The 14,961-nt window shown below is 33.3% G+C and overlaps 2 protein-coding genes across 2 annotated transcripts; one reads left to right on the forward strand and one right to left on the reverse strand.

Moving 5' to 3' along the window:
• Nucleotides 1–2,884: 2,884 nt before the first annotated feature.
• Nucleotides 2,885–8,337, forward strand: LOC123867939 (cysteine sulfinic acid decarboxylase). Its single transcript, XM_045910262.1, has 4 exons — nucleotides 2,885–3,243; nucleotides 5,084–5,377; nucleotides 6,698–7,065; nucleotides 7,547–8,337. Exons 1-4 carry the CDS (start codon nucleotides 2,983–2,985, stop codon nucleotides 8,148–8,150), a joined length of 1,527 nt encoding a protein of 508 aa, XP_045766218.1. The 5' UTR covers nucleotides 2,885–2,982; the 3' UTR covers nucleotides 8,151–8,337.
• A 96-nt stretch (nucleotides 8,338–8,433) lies between these two features.
• Nucleotides 8,434–13,500, reverse strand: LOC123867936 (multiple C2 and transmembrane domain-containing protein-like). Its single transcript, XM_045910257.1, has 14 exons — nucleotides 12,986–13,500; nucleotides 12,727–12,886; nucleotides 12,469–12,614; nucleotides 12,149–12,292; nucleotides 11,870–12,059; nucleotides 11,382–11,560; nucleotides 10,962–11,163; nucleotides 10,745–10,890; nucleotides 10,394–10,545; nucleotides 10,260–10,318; nucleotides 10,050–10,159; nucleotides 9,844–9,953; nucleotides 9,640–9,737; nucleotides 8,434–9,152 (listed from the first exon to the last, which is right to left on the reverse strand). Exons 1-14 carry the CDS (start codon nucleotides 13,423–13,425, stop codon nucleotides 9,102–9,104), a joined length of 2,187 nt encoding a protein of 728 aa, XP_045766213.1. The 5' UTR covers nucleotides 13,426–13,500; the 3' UTR covers nucleotides 8,434–9,101.
• Between the last annotated feature and the right edge of the window lie 1,461 nt (nucleotides 13,501–14,961).

Consider the following 14,961-nt stretch of genomic DNA (forward strand, 5'->3'; position numbering starts at 1 on the left):
GAATTCTCAATATTCCTATTATTTACTATTGGAAACATGGAAGCCCCGTCTGCATTGACTGACAAATAGGTATAGGTAGGTTTGGTTCCCGGTTATAGTAAAATTTACTGTTATATAAAATTTAATGTCTGCGGAAAAAATTAAATACAGGTAGTGTAGGTACCTAGTTAGACGGGATTTTCGTTTCTAGAGTTCCGTACCCGAATTCTGAACCCTATTACTGATCCTCCGCTGTTCGTTCGTATGTCTGTCTGTTAGCGGGCTGTATCTCAGTCTTTATCGCTATAAGTAGAGAGTAAAAATTTTCAAATAAGTAGCGTGTATTTTTATTGCCGCTATAACAACAAATAAGTAAATAATAAAAATTAAAAACTACATAGTGTTATAACTTGTATGATGGTACGGAACCCTTTGTGTGCGAGTCCTACTCCCACTTGACCGGATGTACCTATGTCATAGACAAGTTTGACTGGTACCTACAACATGGAGAGTTCAAGCGCATGAGCATGCCATGAGTCGGAGGTCTACCACAATCACCTTCGATTGCTCAAGAAACCGCGTGAATGGCCGAAACAACCATGTGGGAGGGAGTTTCCCATCGTTCACGGGGTTTACACGTGCTTTTGCGCCGGAATCGGAAGAACGGGACTTAAGGTGGAAACGACGGGTCTGCCCGCGAAATTCAAATTTTACTTGGTTTTTGCAATTTGTAAACTAATACGACAACGTAGAAGCCTAAGTTGTCGTATTAGGCATTACTAGTTAGACTAGTTTGTGAGTTATAGTCGATACTAGAACTAACTTTTAAAACTGGACCCTTTCAAGTAAATTTTTTTATATAAACCTGTGAGGATAATACTGCCAGCTACAAGAGATTGCATGATAACTACTCGGTACGTCCCGCAAGCCGTGAAAACAAGGCTGCCAACTGTACGGAGTGCGTTGGCGGTCGACAAAATATTTGAATATCCGCCTTTAATGGAAAAAGAAATTCTAATAGCCTTAACTATTTACTATTGAATTATTACAATTATAACTGTTATAATTTTCTACCTCGTTCTCTATCTAAAACTGCTAATCTATGTTATCGCATATAGATCTTCGTTAGTTTAATTTAGTTTTCAAACAAAGCAAACAATTATTTCCTTTACGCATGGCATAGATGGTTGCATTTGTTTCCTTTCATACAATGTAATCGGATGCTGTGTAGGGCTGTGTATTGGAGTTACTGCTTAGACAGGCCAGCAGCGCGGCGGGCGTTCTGCTTGCAGGACTGTTAAAGGCCAGCTTTAGAGATAACAAGATAAAGTTGAAAACTAAAACCCGACTGTGATCGTCTTAATATATAACACTCACACTATTACTAAATTATATATTATATATTTCACTGAAATATTATAGTAAAATTGTTTTTCTGTCGCTTGGTATATTTTAATGTTATAGTACATTTACTTACGTTTATGAACTCAGAATTTTCTCCTCTTTCATTTGACACCCCACTCGATACAATAGCAAAAAAAATTATTTTGGAGACCCCCACTTTTTTCATGTTAAGGCGATAAGACCGCCTATTGTACAAACATCTATTTTGTTATATATTTCTTTATGTAAATTTGGTGTACAATAAATAATATTTTACTTAGGTAGATACTTACTTATCATATCGCGGAAGGAGTTTGCCAGTTTTTCAAACCTATCCACATCTGGGTCTGAGTTACAAGCGAGAATACTACATATAATATTTAATATTTCAACCATAAGTACCTGATTCAATGTCATTTTTTGCCATCTTTATTTTTAAACAGATTACATTTATCGTGTTTGTAGCTTCCTTCCTATATTTTGCCATTGTTGACCTCGGTGTTATGTCTATTTCCCATACCTATAATCCAAATACGAAAGAGCAATGCCCAAAAAAGCTAAATAGATAATAATGCTTTGTTTTACTAAATTCTGAATCTAATTAATTAATAGATGGCCGTTCTCAGTTGACTAACCATGTATCAAAGGTCAATTTGGGCCCACAGTGCAACTAATTTACCGTTACACCAGTAGTTGTCAAGGCAAGAAATTATATTTCGTTTCTCGGATCTGACTGGTCAAAGAAAATTTCCGGGTTTGATACAAAAAAGTAGCAATTTAATTTTCTAGCTAATAGATAATCCCACAATATCGAAATCAGGTAGAGCTGCTTATTATCTTCCAATATTTCCAGAACTCATAAAACTATAATTTTGAAATAAATGAACTATTCTCATTAAATTTTACAAAACCGCAATAAAATGGCTTCTATTACTTTTTGCTTCTGCGGCTTGCATAACGCCAAAAATAAGTGTAATTAGTACTAGAATATAGGTAAGTAGGTATATTTTCAATCATAGCTCTATTAAATATTAAAACACTAATTAAAATTGACTTTGATTGTTATTAAACTATATTTTTATGTATTTATTTGAAAAATACTCTACTTAAATAGGACGAACTGATTTCAAAAAGGTGTTTTTTGCGTGTTTTAGAAAAGCCTTCTAAGAAGTAACGTAGATAAGTCATACTTAACTGTCGTATAAATAAAATACATATATCGCCAAAGATTTAAAAATATGTATTGTTATGGATAGCTAAGTATCTCGGATAGTTTGCAAAGTTATAGAAGATTGAACATTTTAGCTTGTAAGTAAAAAAAACTATTATTATGATAATTAATGGGATTTAAATTGAAGCGCACATTTTGTTACAAACTAAATGAACTCAAAACTTATTCATTGATGCCCTATTCCAAATTGTTATAAACAATAATTTGATTTGCTGGCCGCACTAACTAAAGCATAATAATAACCTTACAAAGTGAATTGATGCTGACGTTAGTATTTAAGAAGGCTACCTCTACGGTTGTGGACCAAAACCGCATAACTAATGGCAGCGGCCGCCCGCAACCAACACGCAAATAAAATAGCTTTTGTATAGTTTGATAAACAAATAAACATGCCAGCTGATTCAAGTATAGTAGCAGGGGAAGAAAGGAAGGAAGAAATCCTGTTTCAAAGTCTCTCCGAGAGATCGAAGCATGAAGATTTTATTAGGCGGGCGGTTGATTTGCTAGTGGAAAGGGTGGTTTTTGGTCGAGCTTCGAGAAGTTCGAAAGTTGTTGAGTGGTCAGCTCCTGAGGATATCAAGAAGGCGATAGACCTGAAGCCTCGGGATGGGCCTGCTTCTCACGAGGAACTGCTGGCTTTTATGGCTGATGTAAGTATTCTCAAAACCCTCAAATCCTCAATCTCGGTAGGAACTGCATTCCAAACCACGAAGTTGTGGGTAATTGTACCCAATAGGGTACGGTTTGGTTGATATGGAACGGTTTAGGGTTTGAGAGTATAATAATGGTTTAAAAGATTAGCGTCAACAATCTTAAATTTTTGGAGTGGGTATTAAATAAACCAGTGTTTCAAAAGTTAACGATTCAAAATCAATCGTAAAAGTTTATTTGAATAAAAATATATTACTACTCTATTCTATTCTATTCAATGAAACATAATAAGATTCTATAATCCATAAATTAATGTTATAAATAAATGCTAAAGTGTGTATGTCTGTCTGCTAGCGTTTCACCGCGCATCCGTTTAACCGATATTGATGAAGGTTGGTACAGGGATAACTTACAACCCAGGGTTGGACATGGATGAATTTTGTCCCGGAAAATCAAAGAGTTCCCACGGGGTTTTTGCAAAGCTGATTCCACGTGGACAAAGTTCATCATCAATTGGCTACAGAGAGAGCTTGCATCCCTTATAGTATGGATATTGGATATAGGCTACTTTTTATCCCGGAAAATCGAAAAGTTCCCTTGGGATGTTTAAACACCTAAATCTACGCGGTCGATGTCGTGGACATGATGATGTAAAATAAGAATGGTGCAGGTACCGAGATTCTTAGATAATATTTTTATTGCCACAGAAAAATAAATCGCGCAAAGACGGCCTTATACGAATATTTAAGTAAAGCGATCTCTTCTACTAGATATAACATAGCTCTTTGTGAATCATCAATCAAGGGATCATTCAATCAAATCTTTTATATTTATGCAACTTAATAATTAAGTTTACTGAGACGAAAAAAAAACAAAACACTTAGATTAATCAAAAAAAAATAACATGCGAAACATCATTTTAAGACATTTTAAGATTAAAACCAAATAACACTGATTTCCTCCTTTGTGTTAGATGCAACACAAAGGAGGAAATCAATTAGGCCTAATTAAATAATAAACTAATTGTTTAGCTCTAACTTTAAAATTACATTGCTTTAATTTATTTAAATATCACGTCGATGAATTTTATTACAGTTAAACATACTTATTATTTTTTGAGCAGATAAATAGTTTTAGGCATAGATATGTATTTTAGGTTAATTAATTACCTCTTCCGATGACAGATTGAAGGGCGGCCTAATTTTTTGCGTCAGATCAGCCTGATTTCAACACGGAAATGCAGCCAGTATTATTGGCATCATTCCACGGGGGCATATTTTGAACAGTATTTAGATTAGGCTAATTAAGTATACTTAACTAAATTTCGATGAAACACTAGATGCCCGTGCTTCGACCGTGTAGATTTCGATTTTTAAAAATCCCGTACAAACTTTTGATTTTCCAGGACAAAGCCTACCCCGTAGTAGCCCATCCCCGGGATGCAAGGTATCTAACTCTGTACAAAATTTCGTGAAACATTTAAACGCATGATTCTTTAAAAATCCCGTGGGATCACCACGATTTAGGAATGCAATTCCTTACAGCATCAGGGTTGAGGAATTGAGCCCTCCAGTTCAACGATTAAGTTTTTACTTTGTAGGTGCCTCCAATTTATAACCGACAGTTTCCTTCTAAATCCTATTAGTTTTTGTGGTCAGGTCCCTGCCGCATCAGGATTGAGGAGTTGGAATCCAAACTTTTATGGGGAAGAAAAATTTCGGAAATCGGTACAGAAATCTCGGAGATGTCGGTGTAAATAGCATTTTGAATTACATGGCTTGCATTATCCATAAACGGTAAATTAAGTTTTAAATCCATTTATGTTTAATTTCTTTCTAGGTTGCACGATACTCTGTCAACACGGCGCACCCTTACTTTGTGAACCAGCTTTTTTCATCGGTCGATCCATATGGTCTCGTCGGGCAATGGCTTACCGATGCCCTGAATCCTAGTGTTTACACCTTTGAGGTAGCTCCTGTGTTCACTCTGATGGAAGAAGAGGTTCTTCGCGAAATGAGGTCGATTGTAGGCTGGCCTCAAGGAGACGGCGATGGAATATTTTGTCCTGGAGGATCAATAGCTAACGGATATGCTATAAGTTGCGCACGGTTCTACTTTTATCCAGAAATAAAGGTTAGTAGGTTTAATTTATGATATTTAACAATAATGTGTGTATGTGACATCACTGTTATATTGTCATTTAAAATGTTACTTAAAAATTTATAACACCCCCGACAAGTAAAGGTTACAGTAACTAGAAAACAACTGATAACTTGCAAACGGCTAAACCGATTTTCTTGGATTATAGCTAAATACACTCTCGATCAAGCCACCTTTCAAACAAAAAAAAAACTAAATTAAAATCGGTTCATTAGTTTAGGAGCTACGATGCCACAGACAGATACACAGATACACACGTCAAACTTTTAACACCCCTCTTTTTGGGGCGGGGGTTAAAAAAGATCTGGGATTAATAAGGGAGGAACCTTTATTAATTTCATGGGAGAAATAGGTACGTGAACTTTAAATGTCATAGACTTGATTACGGTATGTAGTGATTATTGATACTTGATTGGCTCAAAATAGCAAAAAACTGAATTCTAGTTAACAGTGGTAGTGTAATTGTAAAAAAGATTGCAAAAGAAAAACGTAAAGTTTCCTTAGAAACAGGTAAACCAATATAGGTGATTCCATACGCAGAAATATACGTAAACATTATAAAAAACTTGGAAGTTAACATCTATTGAGATACATTCATAGCAAAAAAATGCGCAATAAGCAATTACGATTGTCCTTCGCAACGATACAATATGGTCTGTTGGGTTTTTATGCATGTAATAAACTTCTAATTTTATTGTAAAGTCGTTATTAAATCCCAGAAAATTGCCATTGTTTTGGAAGCGTTCGGTGATCACCTTCACCTCGTTATCTGGTCATTATTACATCGCGTGTCTTATAAACCTTGGATTAATAAAATGTCATTAAAGATGTAACTTTTAACAAACTGGTGATTTAATTAAAATCGACCATAAAATTGCTTTGCCATTTAAGTTTATTATTTTTTGCGCTTCATAAAATATAAGGTCTATTTCTCGCTTACGAGACCTATACATAGTACATACCTTCAGATAAATCTGAGCTATGAGATCAAAATGATTTTGATTTACTGGAAGTTGTCAAAAATTGTACAGCAATTTTATGGTCCACTCATGGTCGACTATGCAATTTCCTTAAATAAACACCCACTACAAAAAATTCAGTGACTAGTATCAATTACAACTATGCGTTTTTCTTTTGTTTGTATTTTTAACCGACTTCCAAAAAAGGAGGAGGTTCTCAATTCGTCGGGATCTTTTTCAATATTATGTACTGAGTTTTGTTGCAATTAAGCTTTAACACTACCACAAACAGGTTTTTTTAACCTTTAGTAATATAAATATAAATATGTTTCAGAACAGAGGCGTTTATGCAGTGCCAAAGCTAGTGCTCTTCACCTCAGAATTAGCTCACTATTCCACTAAAAAGATGGCCGTCTTTATGGGTATTGGTAGTGACAATTGTATTTTAGTAAAAGCTGACGAAAATGGTAGAATGGATGTTCATGATTTAGAGAGAAAGATCAATGAAGCATTAGAGGACGGAGCCACGCCGTTTCTGGTGACTTCTACTTCTGGTACAACTGTCTTCGGGGCCTTTGATCCTATAGTACCCATAGCCAATTTGTGCAAGAAATATAATCTGTGGTTACACGTAGACGCAGCGTGGGGAGGTGGTGCATTAATGTCGAGGAAACACAGGAATTTATTAAACGGAATTGAGCTGTAAGTGGAAGCGATTAATACTTAGCTAACCGATTTTAATTAATCATACCTATTATAGGTGTCTTTGATAAGGTGTTGATAAATATAAGCTTAGTAGCATCGCATTGCTTAGGTACTTTTAAGTGTAATTCAACTTTTAGTACAAAGTAATCTATCTTGATATGCATATTTTTCAGGCATATTTTTAACCCCCAACCCAAAAAGAGGGGTGTTATAAGTTTGACGTGTGTATCTGTGTATCTGTCTGTGGCATCGTAGCTCCTAAACTACTGAACCGATTTTAATTTAGTTCTTTTTTGTTTGAAAGATGGCTTGATCGAGAGTGTTCTTTGCTATAATCCAAGAAAATCGGTTCAGACGTTTGAAAGTTATCAGCTCTTTTCTAGTTACTGTAACCTTTACTTGTCGAGGGTGATATAAATTTTTAATTTACACTTGTTAAATAGATTCGTCATTGATCGAACGTAATTATATTTTCCAGTGCAGATTCAGTGACGTGGAATCCTCACAAGCTGTTGGCTGCACCACAACAATGCTCTACCTTCCTACTCAAGCACAAGAATGTTCTTAAAGCAGCGCATTCATCAGATGCACAGTATCTCTTCCAAAAAGATAAATTCTACGACACATCATACGACACTGGTGATAAACATATTCAATGCGGGCGTAGGGCTGATGTACTAAAATTTTGGTTTATGTGGAAGGCGAAAGGAAATGAAGGATTCGAAAAACATGTTGATAAACTCTTCGATAACGCCGAATACTTCCTCGAACACATTAAGCAGAGAGAAGGCTTTCGTCTGGTAATCCAGAAACCAGAGTGTACTAATATCATGTTCTGGTATATTCCCAAGTGTCTCCGAGGTTGTGAGAATGAGCCGGATTACAATGAAAGGTTACACAAAGTAGCGCCTAAAATAAAGGAACGAATGATAAAGGAAGGGAGCATGATGGTCACGTATCAGCCACAAGGAAATCTCGTCAACTTTTTCCGCATTGTTTTTCAGAACTCCGCACTTGATCGGAAAGATATGATCTACTTCGCGAACGAGTTTGAAAGGCTCGGATCAGATATAATTATTTAGATGAATACTTTAATAGGAAATGTGCATAACCTTGTAGGGATTTTAATTGATATTTCATCATAATATACCTAACCTGTGATTTTTATTTATTAAATAGCTTTATATTCATTACATTTATTGGATGTTATGAGTTTACCTAGATAAATTATTATGATAAGTCTATAAATTAAATGATGTATAGACATTTGTAGTTTGTGGTATCATTTATACTTACAATTATAGTATCCATAGGTAATTAAATATTTTTATCAATGAATGATTCTAATAGTGTAAGTTACAAAGAAAACTGATTATGCTAGATATAGAAATTGATGAGAAGGGCACGTTTAAAATCAGAAATCAATGCATTGTGATCGTAGCCTGACATCGCCATTGGCACTCGATAGATGATATTATTATTATATATAAATCAGTAATTAGTACTAATAACTAATGTGCTGTTATAAGCTATTGTTCTTATTATTTCATGTAGATTATCAAAGATTGTTGAAAGGAATTGTGAGATATATTCGGCAACATGAGAAAGTGTTGAACATGATGTTTACGGACAACCGAACAACTCTAAAGTAGATACTAAGAAAATCTATCATAATGCTTCTTAATAAATTAAAACCTGATGTTAGAACCGATTAATCCCAAGATTATTCTTTTAGAAAAATTGTTAAATAAATCTCATGTATATCAGTGTATGCTTAATCATGTTTTTAACTGAGGAGCTAATTAAAGTAACAACTACTAAATATTAAAGGCTTGATTTTTGATCCATGACAAATCTCCGATCTCATAATAACTAACATTCCATAAGCAACACATGCTTTATTCAAATTTTGTTGAATACATTTTTTATAAAAACAATACAAAATAGTAAAACAAAAGAAAATTATAAATTAAACTCGAATTTACACTGCACATACACAACAGATTCTTTTTTAAAATTCAGATCTCTTTTTGTCAATTTTCGTCGTCTGATATTTGACCGAGAGGCAATTCTTCACATTCGTTCTGAAAAGAAAAGTTTAATGAATTTTCTGTTTTACTTTATTAACCCCCCACCCAAAAAGAGGGGAGTTATGAGTTTGACGTATGTATTTGAGTATCTGTCTGTGGCATTGTAGCTCCTAAACTAATGAACCGATTTTAATTTAGTTTTTTTTGCTTGAAAGATGGCTTAATTGAGAGTGTTCTTAGTTATAAACCAAGAAAATCACTTCAGCCGTTTGAAAGTTATCAGCTCTTTTCTAGTTACTGTAACCTTCACTTGTCGGGGTGTTATAAATTCTTAATTTACAATTGTAATTAATTTATTGCACGCCAAAACAAAATCGGCGGGCATTGTAACATAATATAACAAATGCGTAAATTATGTGGGTTAATCTCTCGGTAAAAAGTTACGTTTTACTACTAGGTGGGGCAGTTCATCGATCTATGGAGCTCTGCAATATAGATCTGCCGATCACATCACAGTATGAACCTAAAACTAGGTACTCACCAAAATTTCATCATCAGGGACTCTAGAGAGCAAATCCATAATTTCATTGTTTCGTATTCTGTTTGGGCGAAATATTTGTTTCACGAATTTATTAACAGCTGTAAAAAATTGTAGATTTAATATACATATTTCATAATTTTATACAAGTAATTTAAAATTCACCGAATTACATTTTAATTGATATGCACTTAATGGAATACATACCCCAAATCATGCAAATGTAGTTAAAAGGTATCAAGTACATCACGAATGCAATCACTAAGATCAAAAATATGGCCAAAAAACTAACGAAAGGAACTGTAAAATTGAATAAGCTGAAAAAGAATATTTTTTGCGTTTAATAAGTAGGTATTGTCATTCAAATTGTTTTAAATTGTAATAATAAACTGAAAACCTATGCCTAAACTCACTTTTTAATACTTTCACCAGTACTTGCTAATTTTCCTATTATGTTTTGTATTGATTGTATTATTTCTTGGATGCTGTTTATTTTTTGCATTATGGATGAGTTTTTGTCCTCCTTAAAACAATTTCAATATTTCAGCATAGAAATACATAGCATAAATAAAAAGAAATCATTAACATTTTCCAAAATCAGTTTGTAACTGTTTAGTTATTACCTTTTCATTTTTGGCATCTGAGTTCCCCGGAACTATTTCATGCATTAGTTTCGTTTTCCCTGTGGAATAAAATCCTTCAATAAAATATAAGACAGAGAGAAAAAACACATACAAAAATAATGACGACAACTTACAATCTATTAAAGTATACTCATTTGGCTTGTACCAAAAAAACGGTATCAGTAACAAAAGAGGCATCATCCACATTTTTGCATAATAACAGAATATCAGCCAAATGATTAAGGACACAACATTCAATTTCATTGATTCCCATTCAAAGCAGGTTCTGAAAATATTTACAATCTGTTAAGGAGGTCAAATTACAATACTAAAAACTTGCAGAGCAATGGCCGTTAAATGAGAGTAAGTACTAGTTTACTATGAAACTGGTTAGCAAAACATAATTAATCATTATCAGTTAAAACTTTAAACAAATATCCATTTTTTAATTTAAATTTTACAAAGTAATAAAATTCATCTCGTACTTGTAAATTTTAAACGTGCCGGTAATCCACTTTGTTACAGCTTTAGCTCTTGACAGATTCTTTGAAAAGACGTGCCTGTTTAATTTTTCATCAGTCTCTAAATAATTTGGTTCTTTTGGATTCATTATGCGGACTGCACCTTTTATCTATGAACAATAAAGTCTTACCAAAAATTAAGTTATTGAAATATTACTGAACCTATCTTAAAAATACTTACAAGGTTCCAAGCTACATTCAATTCTAGTAAAATCCTTGGATTATTGCCTTTAGCTCTATCTTTGAGTGTACTATCTTTAAGTGCATACCACTTTTGACCGTGTTGTATTTGGAGTAATGGTTTGGAAATTCTTCCAACTTCTTCGCATTTCTTTTCGTCTACAACTATAACTTCTAAAATAGAAGTAATATCAGTTATAGTACTGAAATATAAATATGATTCATTAGAATATATCATATATACAGTTAATTGTTAAAATGGGTTGTTAATAATAAATACTGGGTACTTGTACTTATCAGATCTAACGCAATATGGTTGATAAGGAATTCCATCAATAGACTTTTCATGTTATGTTTTTTACTGCATTATGAAAATAGTCTGAAAAGAGAAATAATAAAATATAGTAATATTTATATTTACAATGAGAATATCTTCATCCAGCTTGGCTCATTTGTTTTGTAATCAGTTTGTGTCTGCACTCTTTGGTAGTCGAGCTTGACAACGCAGAAGTAGTCATTTCCTGGTAGACCTTTTGCGCCGTAGACTATCACTTGAAGGAAACCTACATTTGAAAAGTCATCACAAAGACGATACCAAGTCTGAAAAGAATAAGACATTTGAGAGTTTTTAACTGCTATCAATACATATAAGAAGAAAATCTCTGACTCTGTGACTATCTGATCCAGCAACATCCAGCCTTGGGCGGGCGGAGGACCAAGAAAGCTGAAAATCACAAAGAGATTTTACTTATCATGTCGACAAGGAGTAAGGTCGAATTTTTGAAGTTTCGACTGAATTAAAAATAAAGCAGATTTATATTTTCCAGGAGCGAATCCGTGGGCAGTTGCTTTTGTAGAAATGTGATGATGTATTTTAATTATATTGTCATAATTTTAAAATTTCCTTACATATTTCTTTTGTAGTAAATATTCTCTCCTTATTTTTTCTGATTCACTGTCGTTATAAAGGGTGTCAAACAAGGTTGTTCCGCTTATTGTTAAAAGAATTAAGGTTTCGCAGTTTTTAACTTCTCCTTCTAAGTTTATGTCCATCTTATGGGTTTTTTCCTTTTTCAACTCCGACAAATCTAACACGCTTCTAAAAAAAATATAACTTAGTTGGAAGCAGCATAATTTCCGGCTATTTAAATAGTAAAAAGCAATCAGTTTTGGGATTATGTTCAATACCTGCCAATGAGGGCTTCTTTATCCCACAGAGTAATTTCTAATAAGTGTTCATCTTCGTATAAATTAAAATTAAATAATTCTTGAAACTTTGCTCGGGCAGTGTCGGATTTAACTATCTTGGACTTGCGTTTATCAGCACCTAGCCTTAAAAGTAAACAAAATGTTAATTAAAAATTTATAACACCCCCGACAAGTTCATTTAAATAATAAATAAATAAATAAATGTTTATTTCAATAATTGTCATATTTTTGATCAAAATACATAAAGTGCAATACATAAAGTCAAATTGCATAAAGTGGGTAGCATTTGATTTATTTACCTAAATCGAAATAATAAGACACGTGATTTTTCTTCAACTGTCTCTTCTAATCCTGTGACTTCAATTAATGCGATGGTAACTGTTGCTATTTTGATTCTCTTGTTTGATTTGATTATATTGTGTTTGGTTGTATTAGATAAAACGTACTGTGAAACAAAATAACTTAATGGTTAGTGTTAAACTTGTAAGTACCTTGCAGCACTTAGTACCTATTGAAGGGTAAATTGGAAAATATTAATTCGAATTGTTTGCACGTACGTTTTCTAATTTGTCCCGGGATTCTTTTCTTTTCAGTTTTTCTTTAAGTTCCTTTTCATTTTGTCTCTTTTTTAGTTTTGATTTTATTTTACTTCGAATTGATTTAGTTTTCGGCGTGTAAGGCTCGGATGATCCATCACTCTCTTTGGTCTCATTTAATCTAAAAATATATTTATGTTGTTATGTTTATTCAGAAAACATTGTAATTACATAGTACATATTTAAATAGTAAACATTAGAATAGTTCTTTTTAACTTACGATTCAAGACTCGTTTTGAAATCATTGTTTCCAAAGAAATTAGTGCTTTGATTATTATCAAATGGACTATCACCTTCATTTTCACTATCAAATTTATCACTAATACTTAATAATGAATCAGTTTCGGTAACAAACGCTTCCTTGGGAATTATTTCTTGAAAAGTAGCATCCTTGTGTTTATCTTTAAAATCTATAGTTTGAAGATTACGCTTTGATCCGATTTCATTTGTATACAAATTTTCAACCACATTACTTAAATCACACACACTGCCATAATTTTTTTCTTTGTATTCATAATCACCGTTTAAAGTTGTTAACGCATCAATGGATCTAGATTTCTCAAGTTTCTTTAGCATTTCATTATATTTATTTTGAACTTTTTCATTGAATTTAGCGAACTGTTTGTGATAAAACGGATGTAAAGTTGATTTTGTATCCATTTATCATTTGTACCCGGATTATCTATATGCGTCTATACATCGCGATTATATGAAGGAAATGTAAGCACTGTTGGACACTGATTATTGATTTGTTTTATCGCAGCCAACATTATCTTATCAGGATGTGTTTGGTTATTGATTATTTAAAATTAAAATGTTATCATATTATAACGAATAAGTATCAGAAAGGGGAATTTTGCAAAGTTTGCAAAAATAAAGACGACAAGTACTAATAATAAATTTTATTATAAAAAAATTACACGACGCCCACGATTTAAGAGGGGTCTCCCCGTCACTCGCTCCATACAAACGTAGTTCGTCTCTGATTGGAATACTAACCAATAATACTCAATGGAATTTTGTAGAAACGTTCCAGGAACTAATATCTATGCCTTTAGTTTTCCAGATTTCCGTTAAAATACTCGGTTTCAAAGTTACGCGGTCTTAAAAATTTACATACACATCTTTGAGCCCCTGTAATTTTTAAACTACATATTTTTAGAAGGCACAGATATTAGTTTCTAGAATATGTCTGCAAAATTTCATGGACTTTGGTTGCTTAATATTCAAATGAAATTGGGACTACGATTGTATAAAGTAAGTGAAGGAGAGAGCCCTATTAAAGGACAAACAAACATACTTTCACATTTATAATAATATCAGTATGGATTATTTACTTATATCAGAAAATTATTAGGCCAGTAAAGTCCTGCTGAACTTAACCTGGTTGATAACCAAACAAGTTCATCAATCATGCATTATGTTTTCGAAAGATTGATACTGAAATTGGTGTAGGTACTGCTATAGTTTTTCGCTCTCACCTACATTTCGGGTCTAAACTTGCCCTAAACACTTTTAAAAGTGTTAAAGGACTAATTTTTTGAAGTGTTTTAACGGTAAGGTGAAGTGTATGAATGTCTAACAAGTAGTCTAGGTACCTATTAGAAATAGATAAGAAATAGATACACAAGCACCGGAACTTTATAGTGCATATTATACAGGTACCACTACTCTCAAGTACTACAAGTAACACGTTCTTTGATTATATTCTTCTAAAACAAGTATAAATTAAAAATTTATAACACCCCCGACAAGTGAAGGTTACAGTAACTAGAAAAGAACTGATAACTTTCAACCTGAACGGCTGAACCGATTTTCTTGGATTATAGCTAAGAACACTCTCGATCAAGCCACCTTTCAAACAAAAACAAACTAAATTAAAATTGGTACATTAGTTTAGGAGCTACGATCGACAGACAGATACACAGATACACATGTCAAACTTATTCTCTTTTTGGATCGGGGGTTAATAAAAGGAAGAAGTAACACTGACAGACAGATTTATCAACGCACCGCTCAAACAACTGCAGGACGGCAGGCAGATAGATAGGCTATTTGACTTAGACATCCACTAAGAAAGGATTTTTGAAAATTCAACGCCTAAGGGTAAAACCTAGGGGTCCCCTTAGGGGTTGAATTTTGAAAAATTTCAGTTTGAGTAGTCTACGCGGACGAAGTCGCGGATGGAAGCTAGTA

Source organism: Maniola jurtina, chromosome 9, assembly GCF_905333055.1.
Source record: "Maniola jurtina chromosome 9, ilManJurt1.1, whole genome shotgun sequence".
NCBI lineage: Eukaryota > Metazoa > Arthropoda > Insecta > Lepidoptera > Nymphalidae > Maniola > Maniola jurtina.